A 19,499-nucleotide genomic window follows, 5' to 3' on the forward strand; every position below is an offset into this window, starting at 1 on the left:
GAACCGCCATGACGGTATACGTATCTGGAATTTAACCTGCATTACTAGGTCTTTTAACCAATCGACACATACAACTAATCTCACAATAAATGGAGTAATTCCCTTTACATTAAAATCTGCCATAATCTTTTGCTTGTTTCACAATATTCAACTATTACAATATCTAAGATGATGATATATTTTTTTAAAAATTGTATTGTAACATGTTACACTTATACAGTACTTCAACCGTAAGAAAAAACCGACTTGTAGTCATCATTTTTACAACAAGTTAAAAAACAGTAGATACATAAAATTGGATGTAATTATAAAGTAAGATTTGAGTTTTTATGTAATAATTTTCTGTAGTAAATTGTATTTTATGTCATTTAAAAAATCTTTTTGTGTGTATTCATGGGTAAGCTCAAATGTATAATGGAGTTTTAAATTATTTTCTCTCTAAAACATGTAAGTAATATTGTAAAAATAACAATGTCGGGTTTTTAATCATGCCATTGTCCTTTAATAGCACTAAAGAGGGGCTGTGAAGTCACAACAGCCCGAAATGCATATGTACTGTACAGTACAATCCGTGTTAAAATTGTTATTATAAAGTCTTGAGTCATCCAACTGGAGTTGCTGTGGGAAAATCAACTATTACGGATTAAAGTGATTTTATACACATCGATATTATACAGCATCCATGTTATGTAGAAGAAAGAATAGACGTGGACATTAAATCCAGATTAGTGACACTTACAAGACGAGTTGAGATCTTAAGACATGACATGAATTACCTTAGATATTCCTTAAGAGGACCTTGAGGTTTGCGGAACCTTGAGGTTTGGTGAAGAAATGTAAGGGGTTTCACAGGATATATGGGGAGCCGGGATAGAATCCTGGTGAGCAATTCAAGGAATATTTTGGGAATGGTCTGGACATATTCCGAACCCCTTCCTTCACACTCGAAATCCGTGATTAGTATGATTATATAGGCCTTCTTATTGTCCACAGTGCGTAGTCATAAAATAAAAAGGGGGTTCTACCAAACGGAAATGCGTAATGGCGTGGAAGAAATTTATTGCCGACCTAAATTTGTATGTATTTTAATTAAATTTAATTAAAATACGTACAAATTTAGGTCGGCAATGAATGTAATAGAATGTAATAAAGATTGAGCCAAAAAATAATAATTAAATATAAAATATTAATTATTATTTAGTTTAAATAATCAGGTTTATTTAATTAAATGAATTAAAAATAATTAACTATAATAGAATAAGTAAAATAAGAAATTCGAATGTTCGAAAATTTAATATCTAACGTAGGTTGGAATCGAACGAGAAATAATTTCGAAGTTAATTTGACGATAAAAAATAAAATTTATTGCATTTACAAATAGAAAATGCCTCCAAAAAAGGAAAAGAAGAAGAAAATTGCCATAATCGCTCAGCCTTTTGGAATGACTTATGAAGAGAAAGAATGTTTCGAAATATCTGTAAGTTCTCTCAAACATCAGATTGATAGAAGGAAGAGCTTTATCAAAGAAATTGATGAATCTTCTAAAGATTTTCAGAAAGAATTCGAAAAAGAAAAACAGGATAAAGATGACACAATTTCATTTTTAAACCTTACAGTCGAAGAAGGGAAAGAGAGAATTAAACAACTACGCGAAGAACTTTTCAATCGTACAAAACAACACGCGTGGGACAAAGAGGAGCTAAAAAATAGTAGCATAGATGCAAAAGAAAAGTTGCAAATAAAATTAGATGCCTTAAAAATAGAAAACAATGCATTAAATGAAGAGCTTCGCACTTTGCAAGAATTTGAAGAAAACAGGTTTAAAATAGAAGAAGAAATAAAATTTCTAAAAGAAAGCATTAATGAAGACAGTGCAAAATTCATAAAAGAAAAGGAAAATTTGGAACGACAAACAATGTTAGAGAACGACAAATTGAAAAGTGACGTTTTTAAGAAAGTAGAAGAGGTCGGAGAAAAATTTCGAAGCATCTATAACCAACGTACTGCAGAAAATATTCTCTTGGCTCTTCGCGAGAATCTTCGAATGGATATGGAAAGAAAAGAACTAGAGGTAAAGTTAACGCAGACGAAAAATGAAATTTCCGAACTGAAAAACACGAAAAATCAACTGTGTGAAAGCTTAAATACTTATTCAGAAACTGCTGACAAAGAAGGTTTTAGATATCGTCTCCAATTGATAGCATGGAAAAGATTAAAAGAAAAGTGTCGTATTCAAGATGAGAAACTTAAACAAATGTCAGAATGCCAGAAGGAACATTCGAATATGGTCGACACGGTTAAGAAGTTGAAAGAAAATACAGCAAACGGAGAAAGAAAACTATCGTATTTGATTAAAGAAGAAGAAAATCTGATACAACGTAAAGATAAAATTAGAGAGGAGCTAAACAAAGTAGAAAACGAAAGAATCGGTTTAGTATCTGTTATTAAAGACGTTGTGGAAAGTAGTAAACAGGGAACGAATTATGTTCAAGATACCGAAGAAGATATTATTGAATATTTGGGTAAAAGGCAGATTATGTTGAAACAACAAAAAGAAATTCTGGAAACAGCAACAAAATTAACGAACATTAATGATTTTGATGAACTGATATGGATGCAACATCAAGTTAATATGCCGTATCCCAAATCGTTCGAAGTAGATAAAGCACCTTTGATGCAATCCTTGGGTGATTTGGGATTCGTTCCGTAATTATCAAAAGTAAACTTATATTTATGATCATTTATATTAATATTTGTAGTGGATTAATAATTATTATGTATTTAAATAATAAAAATTTAATATTTAAAAGACTTTTCCTTTTCCTTCTGTTATGGGAAAGTATGGCGATCGGTTAAAAATGTCCCCCAAGTAGTTTTAGTCTCAAGTTTGTGCCCGATAAACGAGCTGGCAGCATGGAGTTTCCTTTCTTTTCTTTTTTTTAACCTGACAAATAAGGATGCCAGGCTCTGGGAAACGTGAAACAGAATCTGAGCGAGCTTCTTTGAAGGATTTTTCACTTGTAGTCTGTCCTGGAATGTCGGGCCTCGTTCCATCCGGCCGCCAAATTGTGAGCTTGATCGAATTCACGTGAATAATAGAAGAAAAAAATGGTGCTTGGCTTATCTTTTAACAATATTCTTAAGTACTGAACTCAGTATGTAGATAAACTGATTTTGAATATGTGGATTTGGTTATTTAGTAGCCTACACTGCGTTAGTATGTTTAGAAGCTGGACCCTATATAGGTGTTACTAACGTGAAGATAAATCGGAAAACTACTGTGGCTGTCTCGTTGGCCATGCCCGAATTCACGACAAACTAAATTTATTGCCGATTTATGGCGCTACGTGTAAATCAGAAAATTGAATGTAGATAGAAATTAATTCACAGAAATTCAATAGATATTTTGGGATGGAATGTACATACGACATGATCTAAGTTAGAACTATCCAGTTTCGTAGCAATTGGTCGAACGGCCAAGGAGTGTATAGCGATACAAACAAACAAATTAAATGATTCCTTTATACTTATGAAACAGTTTAAACACAGCATCCGTGCTCTTTAATGAAAATATCTTTAGAATGTTTTAGCATTTTGCAAATATCTATGTTGACAAAGTTACACAGGAAGATTAAGACAACTGTAGTGTGTGTATATTTAGTGTACCAGAGCCCCTTTAGCCGCCATTCGAAAACGAGTGACGTTTCCACTTCCCAGGACGAGGACATAGGGGTTGGATTTCGGGAAGCAGTGTTGGTGTTATGTGACGGTGTCGTTTACTGTAACGAAGCGTGATATGTAAATGATTGGATGCGACGAACAAACTAGATAATGGTTCAATTGTGAATGTTACGGCGAGGGATGTTTGTAAGGATGTGTTGTAATGAAACCATCGAAATCGTCCAAATAACGAAATTCCTGCTTCTTCGTCCTCAATACAGTACGGTCGCGGTCAAAGACCTCGATGTCTTTCTATATTTTCGCCACTCTTCTGCAAACACCAGCGATACGTCGTCGTCTGTCTTGTCCATCCATTTGTTTCCGAATTTAAAACTCGTTCCGATTGACGGACTAATACCTACCTGGCGCCGAGGACAGCTTATTGCACTCCAAACCGGGTAAGACGGAGCGTGTAATTTGTGGTATACCTGGCGCTAAGTATCTAGCAATCCTTTAATAATAAATATCGTTAGATTCGAGCTCCCGGGTTCCACGTCAGACGAAAGCGTGCTCCCGGGCACTCGAAATCTAACCGTCCTACGACATTCTAAACAATATGAAATAAACGGCTTTACAATACAAGACTCGTATTCGTATTGTTTCTGTAACAATAGAGAGGTTGCGGCCGACGTTTTCATCGCGAAAACGTGTACGTCGGACGTTCAGCGCCGCCTTCCTGTAAGCTTAGAAGTTTGACAACGGCGTTTGGGGAACGTCTGTGGAATCATGCTCGACGTATCAAACGGCATTGTCAAACTTCTAAGCTTACAGGAAGGCGGCGCTGAACGTCCGACGTACACGTTTTCGCGATGAAAACGTCGGCCGCAACCTCTATTAGCATTGAAACAATTATTAAATTTTCAAGTCAACTGTTTGAATTATTAATTTTTGTTTTTCGTTTCAAAATTATTGTATTTTTATATAATATTTGAATATTATTTTGTCTTCATTCAGTTTAAAATATTTATCGGCAGCTTTGGTGTGATAAGCCAGATGAAAGGTGAAGGACAGAAAAGAGAGACCGCCGATATGGTTCAATCTAAGGAGGGTATTAATAATAGGGATGAGTGAAAATAAAGCATAAGTGTGCTTAAAAGCACTCTTATATTATTATTGTATAAGTGACGGATTGTACATGGACATCATTGCAGCCAACTGAGAAATTTCCTTTTTTAAATTCTCATCACCGCTCGCTCCCGGTCGATCCGATTCGGATAATATTCGGGAAACGGATCCTAATTGAAGGAGTAAAACTATTTAAAATGAATAACAATGTATTGAATAAATTTATTGTAATTAAACGATCATTAAAAGTATTTAAAAATAAATATATTAAATAGATTAATTTTTTAAATAAATACTAAATTTCTAAGTCATCCACTAGAGTGCGCTGTTTCTNATACATTTATTGTAATTAAACGATCATTAAAAGTATTTAAAAATAAATATATTAAATAGATTAATTTTTTAAATAAATACTAAATTTCTAAGTCATCCACTAGAGTGCGCTGTTTCTTTTGATTTGAATTTTCTGGGTCAACGTGACTACAGAAGCATGGCTTTTACCACAAAATCAGTTCTTAAAAAATTATTCAATAGACAAATATTTTGTTGTTTACAATTCAGAATTCGAAGAAATCACATTATTCAAAACACTTTATCTCGTATAAATGAGAATGGAGAAGCAATAATTTATATTCATGTAAGAAATATTGCTACGTATCTACGTAAAGTAAACGAATGTAATGATAAGTTTCATCAGAACTTTTATTGTTTTATTATATTATACTTTCCCGGCTTAAGAAGGAAAGTATTGCGCAAATTGAGACCTCCTTTTTTTTGCATTTCTTGACGTTTTAAAGTCCCCTGATTTCAAAAACAAATTTTGTACGTGTTTGCCTGTATTTTACTTTGTCTTAGGACTCAATGGACTAAATACATTTGGGGCACTGGTACTATCATATTTTGGAGATTACAAATCAAGGGTCAGACTTAATGCAAATTTTACTTATTGGCATTTACAGTTTTTTTTCAAAAATAGCACCCCTACACCAAAACAATGTTTTTGCTTTTTTTTTTTCCTCTCTTAACTTTTAGAAATTATAATTGAAACAACGTACCCAGAACCGATAACCAGTGTGCACAGAAACCAAAAATTAATGCAGACATTTTCAAACTCTGCCAGAGTTCTCCTTCGAGTGTTATAATGGTCACTTAACGGAACGTCTTAAAAACTTTTTGGAATATACAAATTTGAACAAGATGTGGAATTACCTGAAGAAGAACTCTGGAGGAGTTTGAAAATGTTTGTGTTAATTTTTGGTTTATCTGCACACCGGTTATTGGTTCTGGATACCTTGTTAACTATTTCCCAGTGTGCTGTGGTGTTGTATAATTGAAAATTGTCGTCTTTCCTGGTTCTCTTATTTTTCTATTTGAGTGCCAGGAAAGTCATGCAAGAGCCCTTGCCAGCTTTTTTTTTAAGTCCTTGTATATTAATATATTTTTTATTTTCCAATTATTGCTGTTGAGATTCATTTTCCCATAAAGACTGAAATTAGTGTTTGGCTAAACACTTTATTGTTATAATTATTGTTTAAGTCAAACAATTATTTCAGTTTTATTTTTCTTGGAATGTTATAAAGTTAGACATATTATTCAAATGAAATGTATTACTATAATTGAGCATAACGTTTGATCTATTATAAATGTAAATTCAACATCTCCGATTGGGTATATATAAACAAGTACTACACACAAAAACCAATATCCAGCAAGAAACTACAAAACATTTCTTTTGTAGATTGTTGTAGTTTCTTGCTGGATATTGATTTTATGTATAGTGCCTATTATAAACATATTTCTCTATATTTAATTCTTCCTACAGGGAATTGGTCACATTGTTAATAACATGGAACATTACTAGTTGATCCTGCATTGCTGTTCAGAGCAACCACACTCCTTATTTTTTGTATTTAATTTTGATATCTGTATTTGTGAGTTTTTTTTTTACAGCTGATACAAAATGTAAATGCCTTGTATGAAAATATTTTTGCAATTTTATGTATTGATAATATATGGCATGCTAAAGAATACTGCCAAATTTCATTCGAATTGGGTGCATATTTTTTTAGTCACATCAATTTTTACATTTGTTGCTTAATTTAAGGAAACCAATGTAATTATGTTGTTGCAAAATTAAAAAAAAATAATTTGATATTTAAAATTCTTGTTTCAAAAACAGTCTTAACAAATCATCAACTAAAATACTTTTAATTTTTGCTAACAAGAAGGCTCTTTCAAAGCTTTATTAAACTGACTATGGGAGCAATAGCCTTGAAAGCATTTTAAAGTGAAGGTTTCATTCAGTTGAAGATTGATATTATTTATGTGATGAGAACATAAAGTCTGTGTTGTCATGAGATTTAGCAATTACCAAAATTCTTTTGAATTTTTTATTATATTTAATCAATTAAAGCAAATTTAAAATATAATTTAGCTATCATACTCTATTTACTTCAAAGTACTATTCATAATTATTAGTATTTTCAATTGTACCTTGTTACAGAATCCATATTATTCTGTAAATTTCAAATGCAATTTAATAATTAAACAAAAATTACATAATCTCTTGATAAGTTGTATTAAATAATTTAAATTTTATATTATTAAATATTTAAAAAAACAGTCAATTTAGTTACAGAAAAAATAGTAAACATAAAATAAATTTTTTTTCTAGTGGCCTTATTGTATGAAAAGATGTACTTATTGTAATTTTAATAAATATATACAGTAAGTAGATTTAAGTTTCTTTCATTCTGTTCTTTGTTATTTTGCTTTTGTATTTTAATTTATATAAATATTTTCAGTAATAATGTGAATCATTCAAGAATGTTATCATGTTTAAGGAAAGAAATTAAATATTTATTGCAGTTAAGTGGTATTAAAAATATCAAAAGTATTTATTTTGGAGGAGGTAATAAATATTTAATTTTTTCTCATAATTTTAAATATATGGAAAATAACTTGTCTTTTTCTTTTGATTTATTTTACAGTTTATGAGAAGTTTTTAATTATATGGTGTTTAATATATATTTAACTATGTATATTACTATACTATGCAGGTTGTCTATAAAGTTCATGTGCACTTTTAAATAGTTTTGGAACTATTCTTGATAGAATTAATCTGCAAAAAACATTCATAAGCCTGATATGTCTAGTTTTTTTCTCATTATTTCAAAAATTAATTATTATTTTTCTTGCCCATTATTTATTTATTTATTTATTCATTTTTGAAACTTTAAAATGACTCTTTTCTTTTCAGAATTGTTATTGAACCATGGCTTCTCTAAGTGAGAAAGTAAACTGCATTCTTTGGTTGCCTAAGCTGAAATCTGTCACTTATGTCCAAAGATAGATCCATGGTTGAATAACAATTCTGGAAAAAATAAATATAATAACAATAATAGATAAGAAGAATAATAATCATCAGTTCTTTAAATAATGAGAAAAAACTACACACATCAGTCTTATAAATGCTTTTTACAGATTAATTCTACCATGTATAATTCCAAAACTATTAAAAACTGACACAGACTTTATAAATCCCTGCATATATATTATTGCTATATATTACTCTATTTTCTCTACTCTACTCTATATTTAAATATGTGGTATTTTTCTACAGGTACTCCTAGTCTAGCTAAACCGTCAACAATAAATTCATGTATAGAATGCATCAGTGACAATTCAAAATTACACGATAATGCAGAAATAACATTAGAATGTAATCCAACTAATGCAGAGTCAAATTTACTCAGGTTTGTCTATTGTATTTTATATAAACACTAGCTGTGCCCACGGTTTCGCCCGCGTGGAATTCAGTTTGTGACTATAACAGTATCAGTAAAAAATCAATATACAAATTTTTATCACTCCCAAAGAAAGTATTTTTATTCAAAAGTCACAAATTTTCATTGTTAATTTTTTAAACATGCACATGAAGGTCGGAAATTTTTAAAGCGTTTTTTTATGTTTGTTTGTAATTTTTTGCGCATGTTTTTAAAAATAATGTTGTTGTTTGTTTTTTTGCAATTATATATTCCACTCTTTTGTATTTTGTAATTTCTGTTATCTGTGGTAGACATATTTAAATTTATTAGTGCCTTAGGGCTTCTCTGTACACAATGTTTGATGTCGTGTTATTTTTGGTAGCAAAATATACTGTTTCTCTGGAGTTCCAACTCGTGATAAACCAACATATAGTTGGCCATGGGAAAAACACTCTTTTTATAAGTCGATTCCAACCAAAGAGAAGGTTTGTCCCTGGGACTTATTAATAGTCATCGCAAATGATGTTTTCACGGGAAATTGCAGCTGTTTGAAAGATATTGGGAAGTCCGTGGGAATCATTGGAATCCTCGGGGTGTTTGCCAGTGAGGATGGTCGCCAGTCTTTTAAGTCTTTAATTAGTAGCCTTGTGCCATTACACGTGTTAGGAGGGCTTAAATTTCTTAAAAGCATGATAGGCATACCGACTTTTAATGGTAGTTCATGAGATGGCAAGTCAGAAGAATTAAGCAAATTTAAAAATTCTTGTGGATAGTGGACTGCATCCTCGATATTGGTGACTGTGTCAATCGACTTATAGTTTTTGATTTGGCTGGGGACTTTCTGTATAATTAGATTGTTGATTTCATTGACAGTGTCGTTCCTAGGCTATACTATTGCCCTTGAACACAGCCAATAAAAGTCTCTTTCGAGTAAATTTTTGAGGCCAGAATATACTGCATCTATAAGATGCTGCAGACTGTGGACTATCTGACTTAGTGTCTCATTTAGAACGATGTCAGTACAGTTAGTGCTCAAATTTGGAGAAGGAAAAACTCCTTCCCCAAGTTTGAGCAGTTGTGGGAAGTCATTATGCGTGTCTCCGCTAAGATAGGCTCTCATGTTAGTTCACAAGTTCAGGTTTTGAATGGAATACCATAAGGGAGATGATTTAAGACATGCTTTGATGATATCTGCACGTGTCCCTTTTGTAACTACAGGGAGTGTCTGCCGAAAATCACCAGCAAACACAAAAGTAACTCCCCCATAATGGCGCTCGAGTTTCTAAGATCCTTTAGCATTTGGTCCACAGCTTCAACATGGGCTCTGTGACTCATGGTACATTCGTCCCACATTATCAGTAACACGTCCTGTAACAATTTGCCAAGAGGCCTGTTTTTGCGTATGGAACATACGGATTGTTGCTCCAGAGATACTGATAAAGGGAGTTTGAATGTGGAGTGTGCAGTTTTCCCGTCACTCAATAGAGTAGCAGCAATCCCTGAAGAAGCAACTGCCATGGCTATTTTTCCAGATTGCCTTATCTGTGCTAGTAATAAATTGGAGAGGAATGCCTTTCCCATGCCTCCTGGGGCGTCGAAAAAAAAATATTTTGCCTCTTATTCGTCACACTGTCAATTATTGTATCAAATGCCTATAATTGATCTGTGACTAATTTTGACAAATTTTCATTGACAAAATCTGTACAATCTGACTGACATCTGTACTGACATCGTACTGACGTACCAGCATTGTACCCATTGCATCATTTCGTGAACGAATAGGAGAGGGTAATCCAAAATCACTTAAACTTTTGTCATTGAATTCCAATAGCTTATTATCGATTTGTATCAAATCTTCGTTGTACATATCGTCATTGAAAGGCAAAGTATTCAATAAAATCCTGATTTTGATGTTGAATTCTGTGTCTGATGTCTTCACAAAAATCTTCTTTGAACTTGTCCCACAATTTTAATGGTTCAGATGACTGACAAAATAGAATGACTACAAACAACTCCCTCAGCTTTAATGGACGTTGCAAAATCGAAGCTTCTCTCAAAGTATTTTCCCAATGATCATCAGTTTCGAGCAAACCTCTATCTCAGCAAGCTGCTTGATACGTTTCTTTGACAACTCCATTTACAGTTTTTAAGTCCTCGAATGAGGTTGGACCACGTACATGATGCAGTAACATTCTGAGATAAAAACACTCAGATTGAGAAGGATGTACACCATATATTCTTCCCAAAGCAGCATCTTTCTTTATGCCTGGATGCCCATCAATGTTTTGACCATGCCTTCTTCTTGAAAATTTGTTATTAGCCCACATATAATAGTGTGGAACTTCGTGATACAATAGAGTTTTTGAAGAAAGCTAAAAGTGGGGTTTTGCGTGGGTTTTGGGCAAGTTTTTGCGCTGTTCCTGCTGTGAAGTACACCCTTTGACAGTTTTCTAAGTGTACGGCCAAATGCACAATGGTAGGATACCGGTTGTGGATCAGAAATTCTAATATTCTCCAGACAGATTCTGATTTACTTATGTACCGGCCATTTAAATAGTTTTCCATCTCGTCATGCAGATTTCTGACACTGAAAGTAGCTTAATCCGATCCTTTATTTATATATTTGCATATATATTTGATCGCTTGAACTGAATGGCAGTATTCTACGTTAATGTGGGCATTAAATGATCGATACAATATTGGGGAATAAGGGACAATCTACCTATTGTCTATAGTAACCTTTCTTCCTCTGATGTTCAAGGTAGCATTCCGACCTCCATTTTCAGTGTCACGGTGACGATATAATGGATACCCATCCTCTCCAGTCTGAGTGTTGTTGACAAAACGCCAAGGGTGTTTTTTTGAACAAATATCATTTTTCATACATGGTGGTGATATATTTTGATCTCCACGGGGTCCATGCACCATATTTTTGGTCACAATATCGAATAATACAGGATCGGCATCTTTATCCAGTAATTCAGCAACTATTACACTGTCAATTTCATCTGGTTGTATTTTCCTTTCCAACCAAAACAACATATGGCAGTGTAATCTGCATTTTTGCCACTCAACACTGAGCATATGGCATTTGACTTTACCGAATATCTTGTCTTTTGTGAATAACTTCATAATTTTCTTCATCTTTAACCGCTTCTTGTCCACTTTTTAAAAAAATTTTTAATTAAGCATAAAAAATACTTAAAACTGAAAAAAAGACGTTAATTTTGATTAAAAAGATTCATCATTTAGTTTCCTTTGTCTGGCCTTTGTGTGAAATTTAACACTGATGAGTCATTGTTTACACATCTGGATGACCTTGAGAACAGCTGTTGTGGTATTTCCCGGGACATTCTCATAGATGTCTCGGGAGGAGAAGGGTTTAAAGTAGGGTGACTTGAAATTAAACCTATATTTTTAAAAAATTATAATTTTTATTGCGATTTTTGACCCCCCCTAATTAATTAAACATATATATGTTACCGCTAAAGCTCGAAATCCGTTAATGTGTACATTACCTAGCTAATCTGCAGATTAACTAGGGTGATCCGTTAAAGTTGTGAAAATTATTCCATTTCTCAAATTACCTAGGTAATCTGCGAATTACCTACTAGGCACTCGGTAAAGTTAAAATAAGATCTTTGCTGGAACAACAGCAACGTTTCTGTACGCTTAAATTAACATAATGTTCTTTATTTAATTTTCAATATCTAAAGAATCAAGTTAATACAATCAACAAATTAGTTGATTGAATCAATCATCAATCAATTAAAAAAACTTTAATACAAAAATCAAACGGTTTAAAATATTACTACAATTAGGGAAATGAATTTGCAAAACATATGATAAAATTGTACTTACTTATTAGTGCAATCTAAAGATTGGTGACACTTTGAATTACGTAGCAATTGGTTTTTGCGACAAGCACGCCTATTTGTGGTACATTTAGATTTGCAGTCACATTTTCTGAAACCCTGCCCAGTACCAAGGGATTGTTTTATTGCTGTTTGACGTAAAGATATTTCTACAGCAGGGACATCCATCTTCTTTCGTTAAAAATCTCTCTTTGCAAACACTGAATTCAGATTTTGCATACAATTGTTTTAAAATACCTGTTTTAGTATCAAGTTTATAAAAGCCATCCTCTGTTTTACTAAGAACCACAGCTAAAATTGAACGTGCATCAGTTTTTGCTCTGTCTTCTTCGGGTACTTTAATTCTCACAGCGAAACCTTCATCGACGTTTGGGTGCTTTGCATTAGAAACTGCTAACATTTTCTTTGCTTGCTTTTCTAAACATTTCTTGGCTTCATCACGCTGTATTTTCTGATCCATATTCTTTTTACAGATGATGCACAATACATTCTTACCATACCCTTCCTCTTTAGGATCTACTTCACCACAAACTGCGTGAACAAACATATTACACGATTTACACTTGTGAGCACTTGATGCTGCTTTTGAGCAAACAATACAGACTATGTCTTGTATAGTGCTCTTTACAGGCTCCGTACGAAACTGTGATGGCGATTCTGCTGAAGTTGAGAGTAACTCAGTGATGACTTCTTCAACTTGCAGAGGCGATTCCTTGGAGGTGCAGGGTAACTGAATATTCTTCGTGACTGCATCATCAATCAACGGTATAGAAGGCAGTTTAAGATTACTATCGGTAAATTCTTGTATTTCTATAGGTGATTCTGTAGAAGCGGGGGATAACGGAATGTCCTCTTGAGTAAGATTTGACTGTGATCTCATAATCACAGTCTCTTGTGAATCTTCTAATTTTTCAAGGTCTTCTTCAGTTTTTATCGAATGTCAAACAATTCTCCGGCATGGACAAACTTTTTCAAACCTTTCTCGCGCATCTGACAACGGCTCAATGAGTTTTTCACAGCCTCGTACAGTCAACACATCACACCTTTGAATTATTTGATAATCTCGAGATGATTCTTTCTTCTTGGAAACTTTTATTTGCTTTACATCTTCAATTATGGAATCATACTTTGGTTTGTTATTAAAACACTACGTATTATATTTTAAATCTTCGCTAAAGAGGTTTGCGAAGAATCTTTTCTTGATTTTACTCACCAATTCGGTGCTTGCTTGCATTCTAGGATTTAAATTTATCTACGTAAAAAGAAGGAGTGGGGAAAGGAAGTGAAAGAAACAAACTTTTGAACTTTAACGATACGGAAGCCGTTAATGTGCAGATTACCTAGATACTCTGCAAATTACCTAGGTAATTTGAGAAATTGAACAATTTTCGCAGCTTTAACGGATCACCCTAGTTAATCTGCAGATTAGCTAGGTAATGTACACATTAACGGATTTCGAGCTTTAGCGGTAACATATATAATAAAATCTATTAATTAAAAAAATTAAAAAACTATTGGAGGTCGTTTTTGACATCAGAAAGCAGCTTTAAATAACTTTACCAAAGGAAAATCGGTGCACTACAACTTTAGAACGATTAATTAATTTTGATAAAAAACTCCCATTAAAAAAAACATTAAAAAGCAATTAAGCCTTAATCGAGCCTTATCAAAGGCTCATTAAAATCACGATAAAATTTTTTCGCGCGAGCAAAAAATTTTGAAAAAATTTCGGGACCTAAAGAAACATTCCAAAAATTGAAAAAAAAAACAAAAATTTTTTTGGGGGGCCCAAACGCCCGGTTTTTTAACGCTATAATCCTTGCTCAAGTCAGACTCGAGCGCGGCTCAGAAGGGGTTAATTAAATGGAATACCCTGGAAATTATGTCATGACGATCAAATGACTGCTGGCCAGGTAATAGCTGTTCCTTAATCTGTGGCCATTCCAGGTTGCAAGTAAATGTCACAAATAAATCGGGTCTCCTGTAGTTTCGGATGTACGTCATAGCATCCTGAGTTTTTTTGTGCATATAACGCTGGGATCTCGTGAAAGTTGAAGGCAAGATGACATGTTATACAATATTTGCAGGGTTCATATTAGCATCCTGATTTAAAGCATCTTGTAGATGTATATAGTCGTCAGCTCTCAGTTGTTGTTGATTTTGACGTATGTAATTTAGTCTTTCTGATATCATTTTAGCCATCATATCGACACAGCATTGACTGAACAAATCTCTGTAATAATGTAAGGGATTAAAACAATCAGCTCTGATCATCATCCTATATCATAAAACTGCATACATGAAAGTTTTATTCCTCGCTGAATTTTGTTGAGGGATTGTCAAATAATAGCCATCTTCACCTTTTACAAACATTAAAGGGTATTGCAAAGGATCGTACGCACGATGTAATTCAGATACTCTTTTTAGGTGGCCATCTTTACAATGAATCACTATATCCCTAGGTCCTTTGTCTTCATCAACTAATAAGGCTGCAACTTTGTTTACTATAGGTGAATTGTATCTTCCTTGATGTCGATGTTGGGGGGTGTGGTCGGCATGAATTATTAATTTTAATATGGTTACAATTTTTGTAATAACTCAGAATTTATTTCTTCATAATTCGAAGTTTAGACTATTTACAAAAAGTCAAAATAACTTTTGAGTCTATCTTTATCCTTTTTTACACTACCACAGAAGTAACAGTCTTAAAAAAATTTGCTTTGAAGAACTCTTAAAACACAGGTAAAAATTGGTAAAAAAAACTTCAAGGTTAAAAAAGATCAAGTGTCAGCCTTTCCTTGTAGGTTTCTGACACTTTTACAATTAAAAACACAAAGAAATTCTTCACCATTTCCATTTTTATCCACTTCTGTGGATAAAAATGGAAATGTGAATTTTCACAGAAGAATTCTGTTACTTCTGTGGTAGTGTAAAAAAGGATAAAGATAGACTCAAAAGTTATTTTGACTTTTTGTAAATAGTCTAAACTTCGAATTATTAATTTTAAGTTGTCTGATGAAAAGTTATTCTCTAAGTTGTATTTGAAACTGCAAATGTATATATTATGACTGCTTAATGCGGACTGCAACTCATTGATTAAATCTATTTTTAGGTTGGAAGCAATGTTAGATCGCAATGATAATTGATCAGCATCAGATATGAAATAAATCTGTAGAAACTGCGGACTTTGACCTGAAGGTGGGAGGAGACTACCAATCAAATGGTACACCTGCCCTTCTACCTTAAATGTAGGCATAAAGTTTCCTTCGTAAATTTCTTTAGCACCGAATGACGTCGTCATCTGAAACTGTGTATTATACCTGTGTATGTCATTTAAAAAATGCGCAGATAATGGATGACTGCCTGACAAAAGATTTTTTATTCGTTGTGGTGGTTCCTGTATATTAGGGAGAACCACTTTTCCTCCAGCACAACACATACCGTTTACTTTATCACTCCATTTTTTAGCAAAGCACTTAGGGCAAGTTTTGTTCATTTGTCCAATTTTTACAGTGTTTTGCTGAGCATAATCTACATTTGGATCATAATTGAAAGCTGATCTATTCCCATGAGCAACAATTCAATTATGTGATCTAGTCGTAGATATCTGTTGTCTTTCTGCGGCTAGGCACTGGAAGCGTTCGGCGTTAGATTCCCTAGCACGTGCATCAGAGACATGCTGTCTAAGACTAGCAAGCCGCTCGGAGTGATCACAGCTAGATTCCCTAGCACGAGCCTGCAATGTTCTTATATTTTGGCAAGCGAGTTGCTGCGAGCGTTCAGTACTGGACTCCCTAGCACGCGCTTGTGATATATACTCTCTACGACTCGTGAGACACTGTGTAGTTTCAGGGGAGGACTCTTCCACTCGGCGTATTTTAGATGATCTTGTCTGCGATGTTTGCCATGAAAGTTGTGATTTTTCTTTTAGGCATGGTTTTGGTAATTGATAATCAATTAAATACAACAAAATAGAAGAGAAGTACGGTTCCAAAAAATTACTTTACAACGTATCTTGCCGACCACATGACTGCGCCACGTGGTTACCTATCTCGTGTACGTACACATCTTGCTCCTCGCCACCTTCTGACACCAAAAATATAACGCTTACCTAGATGAATGTTTAACAGAATAATATACAGCCTATGTCCACCCTGAAGTTCCATTCTAAATATTGATGAAAGAATTTTTGAAATCAGATGAGTAGTTTTGGAGATTACCCCTACATACAAACTTACAAACATTACCTGTTTATAATATTAGTATAGATTAGTGATGAACAACAGAATTTTTTGTATATGGATATGCCCCTTTTTTTACCTGGCTACCCAAGATAATCAGAGAAAACATACCTTTGGATATTTCATACATAAAGGCATATGTTCTTTTCAACCTTTAAAAAATTTGTATTAATTTACATTTTTCTCTTATAATTTTAACAAAGATCAACTGTTGATGTTATAAATGTTAAAACCAATTAACCATCATGGTATATAAAAATTAGTGAAATTTGCAGTCCATTTGTGATGTGATTTATATGAGAATTACATTCAGGAAAACATGCATAAACAAGAATTTGGACAACATAGAAATACATTCAAATTTCAGAGGATTCATTCATTAAATGCATTAGTAATTACCAACTTAAACAATTTTCTGATTTACAGTATCTCAAGTGTAAAGAACTTATTTATTGATATAAATTAGACAAAATTAAATAAAATTGGTAACAAAAACTTGTAACAAGTTATCTTAATATACGTCAAGTGTCGTTAATCTTTTATAATATATTTAAAACTACTAAAGTAAATGATTATTTCAAAACAAATTATATCACTTTATATTAATTAATATACTGATTGTAATATTGATGTTATGTATAACAGCAAGTGCTTATAAAAACAATTAACCATCATTTGCAAATGTCTGGAATTAGGAACTGCAAGTTACCAAGCTTTTAAAGATTGTATCCTCTGACAAGATCAAGATCATTCATTGTTTTTTATCATCTTGAGAAAATCTATTGTTTTCTAAATTTATAACAAAAACTTATATGCACTATATTAAAAATGTCTTAAAGAAATTCTATTGAAAGTTACTTATATAGTAAAAATGTAAATAATACAGTGCCATATTCCAATGAATGATTGTTTTTTTTTTTCTTTTTTTTCATTTATAATAGTTAAAGATTAACTTTGTATGCAGTTTTTTTGTTTCAGAAAGGCCGTGCTAGGCTATTATCTTCAGGTTTCCCTAGTAAATATAGAAATTTGAAATTTTGATAGATCTAAAGACTGCATTTTAGTATGGTGTTTTGATAATTTATCCTCTGAACCCTAATAGTCAAAATGATTGTAACTTTAAAATTTTGAATGGTAACTCATATCTTTTAGCACATAGTTAGGGTTGCCGTAATTGCCAAGCATTGATACGGAATCTAATAAAATGAACATGTAGAATAATAAAAAAGATGCAAGACTAATCCTTTTTAGCCCAGTCATATTTTAAAGTTGATCTTAATTATGTCATTTGCTTCTTTCATATAATTACTGTATAAAATTGGGTGCAAGTCATTTTAAAATTATGACGACAAATCAAAATTGCTTCAATTATTTCCACTGATAACCTCTTTCTTTTGTCCAACCATTGAGTTAACATTAGGGAAAATATTCTCTCCACATTTGCATTGTGGGCTGGAATGGCAAATACTTTGCATATTTGCCATATTTGCATAGCTTTATTACACATGTGTGAGAATCGGGGTTTAAGCAACTAAGCCTAAACCATTTTTTGACAACAAGGAGGTGAGTCCCGCTCACAGGGTCAGTGGATGGCAATTTAGGAGGGCGAAAATCGAGTGGGAGGCCGCGGATAAGTCGATAAGGTGTTGACAGAGTACGAGTAAACACACATGATTAAGATATAATATAAATTTAATTAGTATACACTTTTAAAAAAGTTACAAATAGTAAGAATAATAATAATGATATCAAACCGAAATTATAATAGTAGGTTAGTCGGATTATATCTCGGGTATTTCGATTGAGGATAATCTCTGATCCTCCTTAATATTATTTTCGGAATTAGCCCTAGTCCACCTGAGAGGAAAGAGAGAGTTCTACTTACTAAGTTGTAGCTTGTAGAATCTAACAGTGTCGTCCGTCTTTGGCGGTCAGCGATGAGGATCGTTAATCTGTTATTCATTTCTATGTTGGAGGCCACCACGATAACTGGCCGGGAGCCCTCTTTATACCAAATTTGAGGGGGTGAGAACTATGACATTACTAATGATTTATCCGCACACCTGTTAGTGTGTTGATGTTTGGATCTAGCTAGTTCGGACAACTGACATGGAGAAGTTTGTTCAATTTATTGATATTGGTGTCAAGAAGATATGATTTTATGATATAAATTTCTATAGGTTTGATGGCTCTCATCCATAAATTAACATTCAGCTGACAATAATTTCTTTAACCTGGTCAACTATCTAGTTACTGTTTATATCAGACGTTGTGTTTGACTATGAACAAGACGATTTATTGCCGTAACTACGTGTTACGTGCAACCAAAGAGGTGATAAGAAACATCTCTTATTCCCGTCTTGTTGATATTAACATCTATAGAATTACCTTTAAACAAATGGAGGAGTTTTCGTTTATTGATAATTTAACATTCCCCTTTTTTTCTTATTCGAGGAGAGTGTCTCGGTCATTGACCGCAGAGGTTCTCCTTTTTCCTTTTTCAGAGAAAATTCCGAGGTTTATACTGTTTTAAAACAGAAAAAAAGGTTTCAGACCTTCACACATGACTTCTGATCAATATGCTTTGTATCTGCAAATAACTTGAGTCATTTCTCTTCCATACTCAATTTCATAGTTGCTTTATAATTTTGGTTGTTATTATTTTTCTCTAAATAATCTTTTAGATATACAAACTGCTTGAATAGAATCTCATGTTGCCAATATCGATGTTTCTTACTTGTAAATATGCAATAGTATGTTCTATTTCTTCTCATTCAGGAATTTGGCTGCGAGTCATCCAGTTGAACGCATTGAATTTTTGGAATGATTGT

General features: G+C 33.1%; 2 protein-coding genes across 6 annotated transcripts in view; both read left to right on the forward strand.

Annotated features, from left to right (window-relative positions):
* The window catches only part of LOC111640729 (radical S-adenosyl methionine domain-containing protein 1, mitochondrial-like), a 48,137-nt gene that overhangs the window by 940 nt on the left and 27,698 nt on the right, over positions 1-19,499 (forward strand). For 3 of the 5 annotated variants that reach the window (XM_023386772.1, XM_023386773.1, XM_023386774.1), the window contains 3 exons: positions 7,460-7,512; positions 7,590-7,696; positions 8,408-8,540. In XM_023386772.1, the coding sequence (XP_023242540.1) occupies positions 7,472-7,512; positions 7,590-7,696; positions 8,408-8,540 (281 nt within the window). In that variant the 5' untranslated portion in view covers positions 7,460-7,471. Of the gene's footprint in view, positions 1-5,236; positions 5,423-7,459; positions 7,513-7,589; positions 7,697-8,407; positions 8,541-19,499 lie in introns of those variants that run through there. The other 2 variants (XM_023386770.1, XM_023386771.1) reach the window with 1 other exon arrangement.
* On the forward strand, positions 291-3,223 carry LOC111640728 (cilia- and flagella-associated protein 157-like). The gene is made up of 2 exons (XM_023386769.1): positions 291-312; positions 1,382-3,223. Exon 2 carries the CDS (start codon positions 1,385-1,387, stop codon positions 2,708-2,710), a length of 1,326 nt encoding a protein of 441 aa, XP_023242537.1. The 5' UTR covers positions 291-312; positions 1,382-1,384; the 3' UTR covers positions 2,711-3,223.

Source organism: Centruroides sculpturatus, unplaced genomic scaffold (genome assembly GCF_000671375.1).
Source record: "Centruroides sculpturatus isolate CEXI.00-Female unplaced genomic scaffold, Cexi_2.0 scaffold1465, whole genome shotgun sequence".
Taxonomy (NCBI): domain Eukaryota; kingdom Metazoa; phylum Arthropoda; class Arachnida; order Scorpiones; family Buthidae; genus Centruroides; species Centruroides sculpturatus.